The sequence below is a fragment of the Alosa sapidissima genome, chromosome 23 (assembly GCF_018492685.1).
Source record: "Alosa sapidissima isolate fAloSap1 chromosome 23, fAloSap1.pri, whole genome shotgun sequence".
In the NCBI taxonomy this organism is placed as follows: domain Eukaryota; kingdom Metazoa; phylum Chordata; class Actinopteri; order Clupeiformes; family Clupeidae; genus Alosa; species Alosa sapidissima.
In genome coordinates this window covers 12,812,894-12,829,656 of record NC_055979.1, presented here as the reverse complement: position 1 = coordinate 12,829,656, position 16,763 = coordinate 12,812,894, and the positions used below count along the sequence as shown (strand labels likewise).

The 16,763-nt window shown below is 41.4% G+C and overlaps 2 protein-coding genes across 4 annotated transcripts in view; one reads left to right on the top strand and one right to left on the bottom strand.

The window, feature by feature from the left end:
• The first annotated feature begins 719 nt into the window (after nucleotides 1-719).
• On the top strand, nucleotides 720-3,111 carry LOC121698860 (growth/differentiation factor 8-like). Its single transcript, XM_042081323.1, has 3 exons — nucleotides 720-1,077; nucleotides 1,503-1,873; nucleotides 2,039-3,111. The coding sequence occupies exons 1-3, from the start codon at nucleotides 720-722 to the stop codon at nucleotides 2,417-2,419; spliced, it is 1,110 nt and encodes a 369-aa protein (XP_041937257.1). The 3' UTR covers nucleotides 2,420-3,111.
• A 5,264-nt stretch (nucleotides 3,112-8,375) lies between these two features.
• Nucleotides 8,376-16,763, bottom strand: part of LOC121698857 (methyl-CpG-binding domain protein 5-like) — a 37,689-nt gene continuing 29,301 nt past the window's right edge. For all 3 annotated transcript variants that reach the window (XM_042081316.1, XM_042081318.1, XM_042081317.1), the window contains exons 8-10: nucleotides 15,401-15,474; nucleotides 13,601-13,673; nucleotides 8,376-12,608 (exon numbers count right to left, since the gene is read on the bottom strand). In XM_042081316.1, the coding sequence (XP_041937250.1) occupies nucleotides 12,537-12,608; nucleotides 13,601-13,673; nucleotides 15,401-15,474 (219 nt within the window). In that variant the 3' untranslated portion in view covers nucleotides 8,376-12,536. The remainder of the gene's footprint in view (nucleotides 12,609-13,600; nucleotides 13,674-15,400; nucleotides 15,475-16,763) is intronic.

Below are 16,763 nucleotides of genomic sequence, written 5' to 3'. Positions count from 1 at the left end.
GTTGGCAAGCCGTTTAAAGTGCATAGACGCTCCTACGCTTTTTCTTAGCTACAAAAGCACCAGAACAGCCAATCACTGCACCTCAGCGAAACTGGACATTTAACCAAGACAGGAATCAGCGCAACAGTAGCGTCCTCAACCGGTGTGACCGTGATAATGAACTCAAAACACTCACACCGAGGTATGCGGCTGCGGATTTCATAATAATGTAAAAACACATAATATCCCACTGGGTTACTGGTTAAATAATATCACTATAGCTTAAGAGTCCATTTGTATAAAGGTTTTGAACATTATATTAATGAAATGAGGAATAGCCAATAGAAGACGATGCATCTACTTCATAGGTGTCCCGTTATTCTAATAACAATGGGTAGTGCAAAAATAATGTTTTCACAAAGAACATCACGAGGATAGTGAGAAGCACTATCTGTACAGACTCATTTCAAACCTTTAGGTCTATTCCCAAAATGTTATTATTTTTGTAGCTCGAGCGCATGCGTCAGTTATTGGCATTAGACCATAAACTTTGACGACTTACATCTGACATAATTTCGGCCAATCAAGGGATTTTGACGACATATCAAGGAAGTAGTCGTATAAAGCTGTTCGTTGTGCAACACTATGCCTTTCATTGTTGAGGGAGGCGAACCAGGGGGCTGAGGGAATCACCAAAATCATCACTACGCATCAGAACAAACCGAAGCTTAACAGACATTATGCTATTCTTTGTGTACCTGTGTTTCTTGTGCGCATTTGGAGCAACTTGTTCAGGCAGTTCCACAACACCTCAGCCAGTGACGACAGAGGACACCGAGCAATGTTCCACATGCGAGTTCAGGCACCAAAGCAAGCTGATGAGACTACACACCATCAAGTCCCAAATTCTTAGTATCCTCCGACTTGAACAGGCTCCAAACATAAGCCGGGACATGATCAGACAGCTCTTGCCGAAAGCGCCGCCCTTGCAGGAGCTACTCAGTCAGTATGATCTCCAGCTGGATGACAGGAAAGTTGGTACGGCCGATGATGGGGAGCACGCCACCACTGAAACCATCATTACCATGGCCACCGAGCGTAAGTTTTACGCACGGCATATTTACTCTTCACAGAAACGTATATACAGTTATTTAACGTTTGCTTATATTTGCATGCATTGGGCAGCTGGTTATGAAAATAATACAGTAAAAGATAAAACGTACAGTCAACTACGCATATACAGTATATATGTTTGGTATTACACAAAGTGCGCAGCGTTGCGCCGGGTCAATGCGCGTACGGAGAGTACTACGTAATAATTGTACTACCAAGGACAGAGCTTTTGTCGCCATACTCCTGAAACTGATTTAAATACAACTGGAATTGAATTGTGAACATAAATCACATTTTTTTCTCCCAGCACCTGTCTTTTGCGCTCTAGGCTGCATTGACCAGGGCCAAATATATATATAGTTTATTCTTTGTATAGCATTAAGGGTGGCCTTGTATTATTTTCCTTTCAGCTCAATCCAGCGTTCAAAAAAACGGAATGCCAAGATGTTGCTTATTTTCTCTAAGCCCGAAGATATTACCCAACAACATATTAAAAGCGCAGCTGTGGATTCACCTCCGGCCGACCGAGGAAGCCACTACTGTCTTCTTGCAAATTTCTCGTCTAAAACCACTGTCAGAAGGCAACACGAGGGCTATTATTAGGTCCCTGAAAATCGAGGTAGATGCAGAGGCCAGCTCTTGGCAAAGTATCGACATGAACCAGCTCCTCCAGTCTTGGCTGAAACAACCCGAGACCAATCTTGGTATCGAAATAAAGGCGTTTGATTCCAAAGGAGTGGACCTGGCCGTTACCTCTGCTGAATCTGGCTCGGAGGGACTGGTGAGATTTCTGTTAAACGTCCTTTGAGTTGTAAAGATTTTCTGATGTTCAGAGGTAAGAAAGAGACGCATGCTCATTGTTCGGTCTGTAAAATCGTGCATTTGCACAAATTGTAGTAGACGGGTATTTTTTGTTTTGTTTAATCATGCCTTTTCCATATCTTAGAAACCCTTTATGGAAGTGAAAATAGCTGAGACGCCCAAACGGTTGAAGAGGGACACAGGGTTGGATTGTGACGAGAACTCCCCTGAATCTCGCTGCTGCCGCTACCCTCTCACCGTGGACTTTGAGGACTTCGGCTGGGACTGGATTATTGCGCCTAAACGCTACAAGGCTAACTACTGCTCGGGAGAATGCGAGTACATGCACCTGCAGAAGTACCCACATACTCACCTAGTAAACAAGGCAAATCCGCGGGGTACCGCCGGACCCTGCTGCACTCCCACCAAAATGTCTCCTATCAATATGCTCTATTTCAACCGCAAAGAACAGATCATCTACGGAAAGATCCCCTCAATGGTGGTGGACATATGTGGCTGCTCCTAAACCTTTTCCACGTCATTGGTCTAAATAGGAAACTGTATTAGGGACCCTCAGGATTTCAAGTTGATAGGCTACAGAGTTACTGAATGTTGAAGGACACAACAAAGTAATAAGTCATCACATTTAGAGAGCCAAACCGTCCAACTTTATCTTCCATCCATTAATCATAAAGACAGTAGTCCACATAATAGCCTACAATATGCTAAATAAATGTATGTTTAACTTTTCCAAATGTAAAATATATTAATTGACAAAAATGAATAGCCTACTGAAACGATTTTTGAGTCATACGACTCTTTTGAATTGAGCCGGATTTCAGTTTTGTTGTGCCTTTGATGTGGTACAGAGGGTAATGACAGATGATTATCTACTCCTGACTGGCATTCGGGTGGTTGGATGAATTTCTGACATGACAGAAATTCTGATCGCCTGCCCCTTGTGAGGGTATCCTAGCCTAGAAATCTAGACGCACCCTAGTGGCTAGTCTAGTAACTCTCCGTTGGCTTGCGAGTTGGTAAAATTAAACTTAGATAGGGCCAATCACGTGTAGTCTTTAGGCGGGCTTAACATAATGATTGATGGCAGAGTTGAAACGGTTCGGCGTGAATTCCCTAGCCTGGTCGTTACCATCCTAAGTACTTCCGCCCAAAATTTGATTTCGGTCTCGCACGTAGTCTGGCCCAACCCACATTATACGGCTCGCATGTAGCCGAGCCATTCAGCGAACAGTTGAGTGATGACGCGGAACTCGCCTGCCGAGTTGCTTGTAGTCCAGCGAACTTGTACTGTAGTTCAACAGCATAGCAACAATGGCGACGGAGAAGAGACGCTAGAAGCTATCCGCGAAGTTGTTTCAACTCTCGAGAGCATCACGCAATTAAAAGCAAGAACAAGAGGCTTGTCTTGTCAATTTTATAAATGGCAAGGATGTCGTACCTCTCCTTCCAACTGGCAAAAATTTGATTTATCAGATGGTCTGTTTACTACTGAGAGCGGAAGTGGTGAGCGTAAGAGCCTGAACTCCGGCGCACAGCATACGTCATTACCAAACATTGCTGATTGGTTAAGGGAACTTAACTTAAAGGGAAATGATTTTAAACCTCAAAATAAGCATCCGCCAATTACTGAGACAGATTCCTATTACAATGTGCCAGACTGTATGACGAAGAGAAACATAGTCACAGGCAGTAAGGACCAGGCTATGAATTCCCTGCTACTTGAAAACAAAGAAGATGGATGTTGATGTTGGCGAACAGCGTGACACGAGTTAAGCTTTTTTAAGTTGGCAAAAGTTTGAACCCAACTAGCTCCGCTGGTTGGAAAAGGCATGGGACTCATGAGTTGTAGCGCTATCCTATAGAGATTGCTAAGACACGTGACCAAGATTATGGGTACGTTTGGCCATTTACATTGGTTTACATGGGCATGGATTGCTGTGGATCCCCAAAATGCTTTGCGTTCACCAATGGGAAAATGCCATGATGACGACACATTCTCAGTCTCTTGCGTGCAGAGGGAATTTGAAAGACAACCGATTATCCTGCCCCTCGGACTGAGCACTGCGAATGGTGAGTCCCAAGACCCTACATTTTAATGTGGGTCTGGCTCGTCAGGTATTGGAGAGCCACAAACTGATTTCCTTAAATTCAGTTTTTTTAAAAAAGAAATCATTTTGACTTTGACTACTTCTTCTTAGACACAGTTCCGGGTTCGGGGGTCCAAAGAGTTTATTTCACGTATCGAGTGAGCAGTGGACTATCAGACCGTATGGTGTGAGAACATAAATCGTGATCTTTGACTTTACATCGCATGCAAATTACTCATACAGTAGGCTACGAGTTGGTATTTAACAAAAACATTGCTAAAATCGCGCAGTGTGTGACATCTGGCCAGTCTAGTGTGTTATGTAAAAGGAGACAAAAAGCCTATAAAAAAAGCCTCTAAAGTACCCTTTCTCCCCTGATAATCCCATAACAAAATGCAATAACCGAGGTCTCTCTCACCATGCAGACTTGTAAACAAAACCAGAGCGCTTTGATTTAAGGACGTGAACCTGGCCGAGGCCCCCAAGGATTGTTTTGCTGTAGTGCACATTCTGGCTGTGTCCTCTGCAGTCTAGGAGACCTCTCTGAGGACACGCTGACATGTGCAACAACAGATGGTAACCACTTGGAATCCTCTCCTAAAATGTTACCAATCTCTTCATGTAAAAACCCTGCAAAATCTTAAAAATAACTAATAATCGGTCGTTAACCCCATGTACAGAAAACAATAATGGCACCAACATGTATCCTTATGGAGGATGCTGACAATAAATCCCTTCTTGAAGGTCAAAAGATAGCTGAACTTTAGCTCCCAAGCCAGCAGTTATGACAGACTCTGACTTGAAGGAGCACAGTGCATGCAAGGGTGAAAAGAAATATTTTGCAATCCTGAATATGTGATCAGAATGTGCAGGGGGCAGGCTGGGCGCCGTCATGAATTTGGAACCCGGACGGACATCATACAGTGTCCAACTGTTTAGGGAGCAGAGCGGTTCTCTTAAAGCAGCCAAGATAACCAAGTCTTTAGAAATCTGTGTTGTTTGAGAAAATATTATTGGGATCACTTCGAACATGCACAGTCAGCATCAAGTGCTTTGAGGGGGCAAGGGGGAGCATGTACCAAGCTTTTGTTTAAAATGTGATGAGAGAGTAACAGTCTCTTTCGCCAAGGGCATAGTTCACTCAAACATGCATGCAAACATTCAGTTGTCAATCATGTTGTGTGTTGTGAATACATTGAGCCAATAATGTGGTGTGTGAAGACATCATGCCAATCATGTGTTGTGATCTCGCCGCTGGAGCAAGGTTGAGGTCGTGAAGCCTTGCGCACGCACATTTCTGCCGAAATAGGTGCCTGATAAGTGCCCAAAAAGCATTGCAATATGGCCGCCGAGTGGAGGGACTTGCCTAAAAGGACTTTGATTTGGCCTACTGAAAACTGCACCAATTGATGTGGTTTTGGTCCCAAATGAAAATTTACACTCATTGATGTCCAAATATAGACCCTAGGTTTTGAAGTTTGAACTGCTGTTCTCGACCTGTGGTTGAAGCATAATTCCGGGAAACGTAAAGCAGACCTGAAGCACACCTGAAGCTTTCCATTTGTGGAGCATATGCTGCAACAATTAGCTTCCACTATAATCAATGGAACTGGGTACACCAGATGTGATAGTGGTGTGTACAATCGAAAAATTTAGACTAGTTGTCCTCGTCATCCTCCTTTTTCCTCACAGCTTCGTGTACGTGTGCAAAAACGGCATCATCGATTAATTCCAATGGGAGCCTCCTTGAGCTCCGGTGCGCTTGCGAAGCTTATCCTTCCAATTGTTTTTGCGGTCCGGAATTTGCCTAGCCTGACAAGCCAGACCCACATCAAGATGTTCGGTCTGGGAACACACCATTGGCAAGGCTCAATCCGAGGGGCGGGATAAACGGTTGTCTTTCAAATGACCTCTGCACACAATAGGATAGCGCTACAACCAATCTTTCTTTTTTATGAATGACTTCAGTGCTGTCTGTTCTTTTCTCAAAGAAAAGCTTAACTCCAAGTCTTTAAGAGTCGTATCCAAAGCCGATTCGAAAGGCCGCTGTTCGCAAGCAGCAGCAGCCATCTTATTTGTTTTCAAGTAGCAGGGAATTCACACGTAACCGTTGCAACTCTGTGTTAAGCCCGCCCACCGACTCTATACACAATGTGATTGGCCTGCCCAGAGTTTGTCTTTTCCAGCTCACAAGCCAACGGAAAGTTGCTAGACGACTCTGGCTGCTTATTACATTTGCTGCCGCTAGGGTGCATCTAGATTTCTAGGCTAGAAATTGCCTAGAGTAAAGCATCCTACAAAGCGCCACTCCCGACCGGTAGTGCGACAATGTGACGTCACGGGGGCGCCGTAACCATTTATACTCGTGCGTGGTGGGACACTAGTTGCAATATTCTCCTGAATTGGCATTGGCCTCAATGGCAGTAAAAACTACCCTCTGTGATGATACTTCAGACTTTGGTTGCTGCTATTCACAACTACCATCATTACCATTTAGTTTCCAAGGGATGGATGGATGGATGGATGGATGGATGGATGGATGGGCTACTTTATTCATCCCGAGGGAAATTTTAGCTAGCTGGCTGGTGCTGAGAGATGAGTTTGTGTCATTTCCTAAGGTGGAAGATACTGTTTAGGTCTTGGCAGATATCCTTTGGTTGAAAAGAAATATCTTTACCTTTTGCTGGATTATTGGCATGTCCCTGGGTCCTAGTTCTTTCATCTTAATTCCCTGTTACATCTCTCTCTGGTAGCTTCATTAACTTATCCAGCAAACTATTTAAAAATCACGAACTCTCGCTGGTAACCTAGCCAGGTTAATTTCCCTCTCTTCTCAAACTGACTATTCAAACATCATGTTTATTTAAGATGTGGGCTAGGCAAAAATGCCTGAATGTGGTTGATGTCTGTATAGAGGCACGCATGCTCCCTGATCTTGGCTTCAAGCGCATCCTGCTTATCGCGGGCATCTGAAAAAAATCTCCTGTGCACGACCCGCCTGCGCAAGGCTGATATTTCTCTTGCGGCAGAGGAAATGGTAGTATAGGGTATGTAGTACCCTTAAGTCGGAAAATTTTTACTTTTTTCATGGATTCGGAGAGACCCAATGCTCTGTGTGCCCAGAAGCGACCAATCTCTCTAAGGAAATGCAATTCTTTGTATTGAACATCACGTATTTAAGACGTATTTACAGACAAAATTGCCAGCCCAATGGAAGCAAGGTGTCATTCCTATGGGACCCTTTATGTTTACAAAGTTCCTCCTTGCTCCTTCCATTTTTTTGTGGTCTGGAATCTGCTTAGAGCCCAACAAATGTAACTTTTGCAGTGGTTTTTGGAGATTTAATGCTCTGTGTACCCGGAAGCTACCAATCTCTCTAAAATGCAATTCTTTGTATTGAACACTAGATGCCATATTGTGTACTTCAGATGGATTTTACGGACATAATCACCAGCCTAGAGGAAATAAATAAATAACATTTTGCAAATTAAAGCTATACTTCATGCTGGGGTCGAAACCATCAGGCAGGTTATTACCATGCTTCCTTTGAGAAAGCAGAAAACACATCATGCACTTTAGCCCACTGAGCCACAGAACTGACATCAAGCTCAAGTAAATAGCCAAGTGATAAAACACGTTTAGCTTAAATGATATGTGTATAGGATAAAAGTGAATTTCCAGTAATTCATTTTACACTAGCCTGGGTGAACCCAGACAAACCTGTAGCAAATTTGAATTTGCTCTGCAGGTCCGTCTGGAAAGGAGCCAATTGACATCCATTTCCAAATCACCCAAAACCCAGAATCCAATCACAATCGCTTATCCAGCATGAGGCAGGCTTTATACAATGACAGATTTGCTGCACTTCTGAAACGGTTTGGTAAGAGTTTAATGCACCAATTTAACTTTAATTTCACTGCTGGTTACGCCCCTGAAGTCGTAAATTGATGAAGCCTTACCAGACCCATTCTCAATCTGTGAAGTGGTTTGATGTTAACAAGGCTAATTTTACACGGTAAGCCTATATGAACAAACTAATAAACTTGATGACCTAAGAATAAAAAAAGAAAAGAAGATAATTCAAGTCAAGTCTCTGATTTGCAGGAGTCCCACTCCACATCCCACTATATATCCACATTAGTACCAACTAAAGACTAAAGTTTTGCACCTATTATGGCTCAAACTTATTTAGTAGAAGTTAGTGAGTCATTAGTTAGATATTGGTTAATTGAATGATGAATCATACCATGTTAGCTCAAACGCACTCCAGACTGTGCAGATACCCAGAGGACTGTTATTACTTTCAATCTTGGAGAGTTTAAATTAAGAGTCATTTAACAACTAATTATAAACCACTATAACTTGAATAAAATATGCATTTATAAATATTTTATTGCAGCGAGGTGCATCCTCATCATCCCCAAAAACAAAAAAGATATCATGAAGTTGGCAACAGTATGTTACTTTTGGAAGTTGAAAGGGGATATCAGTTATATGATGATATCTTTAACACAAACAATATAACGGAAATGTACCCAAAAGGCCTCCACAACTATTTTCAAGTATGAGTGACCAGTTTTTAATTGAAACATCGGTGCAACATTATTTCAATGTTACATCACTGCATGTCCTGTAAGGTTCACAATATTTACAAAAAACAAACTCGCTGCTTACAAGAAATCATACAAATCTAAAAAAACAAAACAAACAAACAAAAACAGAAAAGCAAAACTGAAACAATTAGAAATTATGGACTTCAACAAACTATTTCTAAACACCCACATCAATGCTATCGGCAACAAATGAAATCAAGTGCACAACATACTTTACGAAGTCTACGGCTGTAAAGTATATATTGGTGAGAAAAATATATACTTAGTTACATGTTGGAAAGCAGCAACACTGAAAAAGAAAAGAGAAGCGGTTGGTCATACCAATTGGACAAACGGAGCAAGCAAAAAAGAGAAAACAGAAAAATACTCACTCACTCACACACAAGCTTACAATCATTTAAAAATGAAAGAAACCTCCCAGCATACAAACACACACATACACTCATTAGGGAACACATATGGACAAAAGTTAACCATTCTGAATGTTTTTTGACTTCTAACAAAAAATAGAATTTGAAAAGACATATCAACAAAAACATCAACACCAAAAACGAACATGTACTGTATGAAACAGACCAGAACTTCCACACAAGGGGGGGGGGGGGGGGTGGGGGGAGTTGTACATGGGACTGTTAGTCTCCATGTCATTGCACATACCACAGAATGAACTTTACCACCAGAATTGATGACTTTCATAAGGTACACCTTTGCTGGGCAGACCTCACTCAGCATTAGGCGTCCTCGGCACTGCATACTTGTTGTGTGTGCTCAAAGAAACTGGCATTCCTGTGGTTCCTTGGTATTTGTGGCCCCGGCTATTTACGCCAATCACCACTAGGGGTCTCTCCTGCACCAACATTGCTCCAGGAACATAGAATGGAAAGGTGTTTTTGATTGGCCGCTGAGCCTATTAAGAGCCTTTTGCTAGTAAGACTGTCAGGACAACACCATAAACAGAACCCAATACATCCTGGACCAGCATATTCTAACGTAAGTAGTATACAGTGCCGAAGGACTGTTAATATAAGCTTGGGTCAAGTTCTCCTTAAACTCTGTACATATCAAGCATGGTTGGAGGATATTGTAGTCTGCTTAAATTTGAATACATTGGTGTGTAACAAAACAGAAGAAAAACAGAACACAGCAATATTGTAACTAAAAGAGGCTACAAATATTCTGATAGTATACCAACATGACTGAGATACGTTACATTACGTTATATTGCACTTGACATTTTAGTAGTGACTAGTTTTATGTGGCACCATGAGGACATGCTTAGGAAAAACAAAAATAAGAAAGAAATAAAACACTCCATTTCAAGACACATTAAGTTGTAAAGTTTCTCTACTATGCTATGGTTATTTTCATTTTGACAGTTATGACCCATCTCGTAGTGTCTGCTTAGTTTTAACAAGTCAACACGTCAGTGACTATTTAATGCTAGTGTTGCTATATACTGACTTTTCCCTCATTATCCACCTCTGACACACAAGTGCACACATCCTTGGACAAGTACTTCATCTTAAAAGTCTTAAAAGGTCCAGAGCTTCAATAACTGAGATTGGCAGATGCATCAGTCACAAGATGAATGCAAAGCTGGTTTGATAGCAGCATTTGTTGAAAAAAAGTTTTTTTCATAAACATTAATCACACAAAGTTGATGTTTTTTTGTAGTTAGAAATAAAAAAAATTAAGATTCCAAATCTCTGAATTTAAGATCCTCACCTTGTGACTAACGCATCTGCATCCGTATAGTCTAGTACACACTACATGGATGTATGGTTTGAAATGAAAAGCGTAGTGTTTCTAATAAAACTCTTGGCTGCGGTCAGTGCCCAGGGACCGTTTCAGCCAAAGAGTGAGCTGGGCTTACGTCTCAAAGCAACGTACAGTACAAACATCCCACTAACATACCATTCTCAGTTTCTGCCAGGGAACTGATCGGTATATTTACTAATAGGATACTGACTGGTTGACATATGTATATTATATATTTCTTTCAAAAAAAAAGAAAAGTAGAAGTACTGTACTCTCACACGTAACACAGCCACACAGGTGAAGACACGCACCCACAACCTAAAGAATACAGCTCTGTGAGGATAGGGTTGGTCTGTGAAATGTAGCCCCGATGACTGGTCTTCCTGAGACAAACGCGAGACCGGTTACTGGAGACAGTTTTGTCAACGGGAAGCAACAAATTTGTTTTTGCACTTGAGTTGCCACAAGACTACCATGACACGAAGTAACAGTGCTGAAAACTGCGCAACGCAATATGACAACTGCACCCATTAAACACTTTAAATAAAACGGAAAATAATATATAGAGATATTCTGTTAACAGCTAAAAGTGAATAATACTGAATACAAAGTTTGTTCCTCTCTGTGCAAGAGATATATATATCTATATATCTATATATATGCTTTGTACATACATGTATAAGGCTTTCTCGGAGTATTCAAACTCTCGGGTTGTATTATTGCCAACTCTAAATGTGTGATTCAAATAAATATCAGAATACTGTACATAAATAATTTACAACAAAAAGACAAAAATTATAAGGCCCCTAAATGCAGACAAAATATCCTCCACCTTGCTGATATAGAACCAGCTGGTGACATCATACAGCACTTTCTGAGCGGTGCAACAAGGTCCTACAGGGAATCTGACTGAGTGTTTTACACGCGAAGGAAAGTCAAGCTGATACCAAAGTAATAGGCCATTATTAAATCAATCAATCAATGGCAATTGGTATTTGTAGTGATAAATAGCACAACTTAATTTCAGCTAATTAATAGGCATACAGTCAGGCTTTTAAAGTTGTGTCTGTGTGTGGGGCCACTTTTGGTGATGATTTCAACAATTTTGAGTGTATTTTCTAAAGTTCCTCTTATATGGGTTTATTGTGGTGCAGGGACCTTGCAGCAGCACAGAAGTGTGAGTGCTGTCGGATCAGGCCCTCTCTGAGGACCTGGCACAGCTGGTAAAGTTCATTCTGTTTGGACTCGGACACATATGAACACGCATTAGTGTGTGTGAGTGAGAGGGGTCGGCCATACACTGGGGAGTAGGGGTAAGCAGGCTAACTCCTCCCACTCTTGCTTGATTAGGGACAAAAATAACAAAAAACAAACTGCAATGAACAAACAAATAAACAAACAAAACAACAAACAGCGCATTTTTCTATGTCATGATCATATAAAAGCTGTAGGCTGTCTTCTGTTTTCTTCTTCAGTCCGTTCTCTTGCAAACGTGGCCATATTGCCCACGTGCTGAATAAAAACCAAAGACATTGGTACACCTCTGCTTGGTTTGAGAGTTTTCTTGTTTTTCTTTTGTACAATAAAAGATAGAGTGTGCATTAAGTCTGCTTGTACATGGCATTATTGTACAGTATTTACAGTTTTGCTTTTTTCTTCTCTGAATTTCACCATGAAATTTTCTGTTTTCTATATACATATTGAAAATGTATCAGAAATATTTGGACTGTCTATTTTTCTTAAATGCAATATTTTTTCATTTTTTGTATTTTTTTTTTCAAGTTTTTGTCATCATCTTGTGTTCTACAAAAAATAGTTCTTCAGCGAGCTGTAGACAAATTGCAACCATTTTGAGTGTGTCCCCCCCCCCCCCCCCTCTCCTCCCAAAAACCTTTTTCTTTGCAGTTTTCTGATTGGCTTATCCAGCACCTTCACTGTCAGTCAGTCAGAGAGAGAAGGATTCGGGAGACCACTGCACCACTGTGGGTCGTAGCACCTAAAGGGGGAAGGGGAGGATGGAGAGGGGATGTGTGTGTGTGTGAATGAGAGTGTGTGTGACTGAGTGTGTGTGTGTGTGTGTGTGTGTATGTGTGTTTGTGTGTGTTAAACACAACCCCCTTTGAGGCTGGATACCGCATTGACTGCTACCCCACAGGACTCAATGTTATCTGGAGATCTTCCTCCGCTTCGGTTTGGGCAGTCGGACCTGGCGGTCTCGCGTCGGGATCTGATGAACCTGGACACACACACACACACACACACACACACACACACAGGTAACATTACGACAAAATAATCACACATCACATTATTCTACATATTCCAAATAATGATGTGTCACCATGCGTTACTTGACATGCTGCATTTACACACACACCACAATAACAAAGCTTGCCACATGGTCAAACATTTCAAAATGAATTCAAAACCAGACCCAGCAATATCCACACTATCCACCTTATTCAAGAACCAAACATGGGCGTTGCCATGGCACTCGAATCCGGTTTTCTGTTTCCGGCTGAAGCTGCGTTTGATTTTAAGTGTTTAGTGCAGTGCTAGCACATGCTATTCCTGTAGATAACCTGTAGCCCATTTACATGCTCGCAGGTAAGTCAGCTTTAAAAAAATAGTATGATGGGGGAAAAACATCATTCCAGCTATAAGCATTCAATAATGAATACTGAATATTATAGGGATTTGACTTTTGCCTAAAAATCCTATTCGAAGTTCGTTTGTTTTTTAATATTGAAATTCGAATATATATCGAATATATATATTCGATATTGGTATTGCCAAACTTATATATATATTCGATATTGGTATTGGCACACTTAAGTTCTATATGTTCTGTCCACCAGATGGCAGTGTATCAGTCAATGTCGATAGACTACGTGCACGAAAGGCTGAGTATTTATGAGTGTGTTAAAATTGTTATTATTGAGCTTATAATGGTGTTTTCTGTTATATTCTGCTCTTTACATCTTCACTGCAACACTGAATATCTTGTTTGCCCAATAATAAAAATTCAACACACACACATACAGTACATCCTTCTCTGTCGTAACATGCGGATTCCCTAGTGCAACACCCAACCGGGTCCATGTAGACACTAACTGCATTAACAATAGAGGCAGGTTCAAACACACCTGGCTCCACCGGAAACAAACGAGTGCACAGAGAGCCTTTCGTGCACGTAGCCTATAACCATAGCCATCCTGCCATACTCACAGTGCTTATCTTGTCCAGCTCACTCATGGCCTCCTGGATAGCAGCTTCCAAATGATTATTCAGCTTCCCAGATCTGAGCAGAAAAGTACAACACATTCAGATCACCAATCACTGGCTACAGTTAATGCTACCCATACATCAGAAGACTTAGACAAGATTTAAGAAAGATTCCTGAAAGGCTGGAGTGTTTTAACTAATGCCCCCTATTCAAGCTTTACTCAAAATACTACAATATTTCAATAATCTTCTGGTGTAAGGATGGCTTAAGGTGTACATCTTTAACCACACAATAATCTGACACAACAAATAATTACTTTCGGAAATTATTTTGTACAACATAAAAAATCACACGTACTGAAACACTGATGGCCACCACAGAAACACCGACTCACACAGGCAATTCATATAATAACCTACCACATACTACACAGTGCTAAGCACCGAATGAAAACAACTTTGGTTTAACTTCTAATATACTACATGCATGTTCATCACTGTGTATAAGGTTCAGTCACTGAAAGTCCACTGTAACATGACCTTGAGAACATGTTGGCCCATAGCTGCTGGCACATGGTGGCTTTACGAGTTCTGGGAAGATGGATGTGTGGCCCTCTCAATGCTGACAAGTAGCCTTCACTGACAGTGAATGACAGAGTAATGTATGCAATTCAATTTTTTGGAGCAGGCAATGAATCTGTCACCACAGTTTAGAGGCATACCACAGGCTTCAGACTTACACAGTGGAGACACAGACAGACACACACACGTATGCAAGAATACATGCGCACACACACATACGGCAGGTTTCAGACAAGCACTCGGTACTGACATACATACACCAGAGACGCACACGCGCACACGCACACGCGCACACACACACACTAATGCAAGGGGTAGCCATGGCCTACTGGTTAGAGCTTCGGACTTGTAACCGGAGGGTTGCCGACCAGTAGGCACGGCTGAAGTGCCCTTGAGCAAGGCACCTAACCCCTCACTGCTCCCCGAGCGCCACTGTTGTTGCAGGCAGTTTACTGTGCCGGGATTAGTGCTTCACCTCACTGTGTGTTCACTGTGTGCTGAGTGTGTTTCACTAATTCACGGATTGGGATAAATGCAGAGACCAAATTTCTCACGGGATCAAAAGAGTATATATACTTATACTTTTAATAATCAGGTAGCATGTACGCTTGGACAGGATTTCAATAGAGTTTTCCTCTGCAACCACTCCGCCTTGAGTTTGCAACCTACAGTACTCCGCCATGAGTCAAACTGAAAGTCCGGTATCTCAATACATTCTCCCCAAATCCACTGTGTAATCATTTTCAATTACTATAGAGGGCACTTTCACGATTTCACAATTTCAGTGATAGCTTTTAAAAAAAAAAAAAAAAAAAAAAGCCAGTTAGTTCAATGTATTCAATCCTTTACATTTAATTTCTCTTTGACCGTTTAGGCAGGGTGGTTCTCCTTTTTCCTCAATGGACAGGCCTCCTCTGGCGGGTAGCTAGTGGGTCATGCCACGAGTATGAGGGGGTGTTATGTAACATCATTATCACAGGACACACAGCCTGCTGGTGCCACTGGCCCCAAAGGAAGCTAGAGAGGTTTGGAGGAACCAAAGGGCTTCTTTAAGGGCACAGAGACAGGAGGATCATGCAGCTGGGATCACAGGCAGAGCAGTCAGATAGGCAGCAATGATGGAGAGTAACTAAGTACCTTATGTGTGTGTGTGTGTGTGTGTGTGTGTGTGAGAAAGAGAGAGTGTGTGTGTGTGTCTGTGGTTAAGTGCAGAGGACTTACTTTCTATTCATCTTGGCAACCCTCTCCAAAGCTTCCAGGTCTTGCGTTAGTGTTTTTAGTTTCTCAGGTTCCACCTTAGAAATGAGAGTGAAATAAGGTATTATGCAGAGATTATTATACTGAACAGAATAAGGCTATACAAAAATCCCTACATCATGCATTGCAATACATTTCATATCTTGTACAAACAATTGATTTTACAGATGGACCCCCCAAAAAATAAAAAAATAAAACACATTTTATCATATGTGTTGCGTAAGACTGAACTGCAGCCTACTTAACTAGGGAGGTATTTTAAGAACTAAAGGGACAAAACCCCACTACTTCAGATGTGCCCATCGGCATGGATGTCCGGAAGTAGGAGTTTCATAATGATCAAAAATGCCAGTCTTTCCGCTCATCTTCCTCCCCATCAATGGGGGACTCTTGTAATTATGTGGCCAGTTTGGCTGCATCTTGTTCTTCAGAACTCCCACCTTTTGGCACAGTAATCTAGAGATACTCATTTTCCAAGTCTGCTTCAGCATGGCCTGATATCTCTCTCTCTATTTTACAGATACAGGACTGGAGACTGAGCTTTTTCTTTCTTTTTTTTTTTTTTACTTTTAGACACTAGATAGAGGGAGAATTTAGATAGCTATATAGAGGGGAGAACTTTTGAATCCCCTTAATGTATATATAATGTTAAAGTATAGATTTAGCAATACCAGCAGTAACAATCATGAAAAAGATGGGAAAAGAAGTGCCAGTCTCTCCCTGGTCAAAATATGATTATAATATAGTATTATGATTAACATTAGGGCCCCTAATTTGAAAGACAGGGACCAAATCCTCGTTGCAGGGCAAACATACATATTTCAACATAGCATCATTATATCATTAGGTCCCACCTTGTCCAGGCCAGTATAATGATTAATACTGTCATTAGGGCTGTGCAATTAATCGAATTTCAATTTCGGCTATTTTTCGATCACAAAAATAGTATAATCAAGAAAAAAACTATTATTTTGCCACATTCCGTGAAGATATAGGGTTTTTTGAAATACCGGTACATACAATTTCAACGCAGATACAGAGCACTGATTAACGCTGCTTCTTTAAGCCCCGCACTCGACACGCCCCTCCCCTCAGTGCACAGGCCACTCAATCAGTTTTGAGATTCGTGTGTGTGTGTGTGTGCTCCTGCAGTCGGTAGCATCATGAACCAGGCCGAAATTGTAACTAGTACATTCTCTGCTAAGTTTGCTATTAATCACTGTCAATCGAGGCGAATTACTCAGAGAACTTATGGTAAGATGGCTAATATAACGTTAGAACAGCTTGTCTATTAGCTTCAACTAGTGCACGAAGAGAACATTACACT

Coding starts and splice junctions, on each gene's coding strand:
- LOC121698860 (XM_042081323.1), top strand. CDS start 720: ATGCTATTCTTTGTGTACCTGTGTTTCTTGTGCGCATTTGGAGCAACT. Junction 1,078..1,502: donor CATTACCATGGCCACCGAGC/GTAAGTTTTACG, acceptor TTTTCCTTTCAG/CTCAATCCAGCGTTCAAAAA. Junction 1,874..2,038: donor AATCTGGCTCGGAGGGACTG/GTGAGATTTCTG, acceptor TCCATATCTTAG/AAACCCTTTATGGAAGTGAA.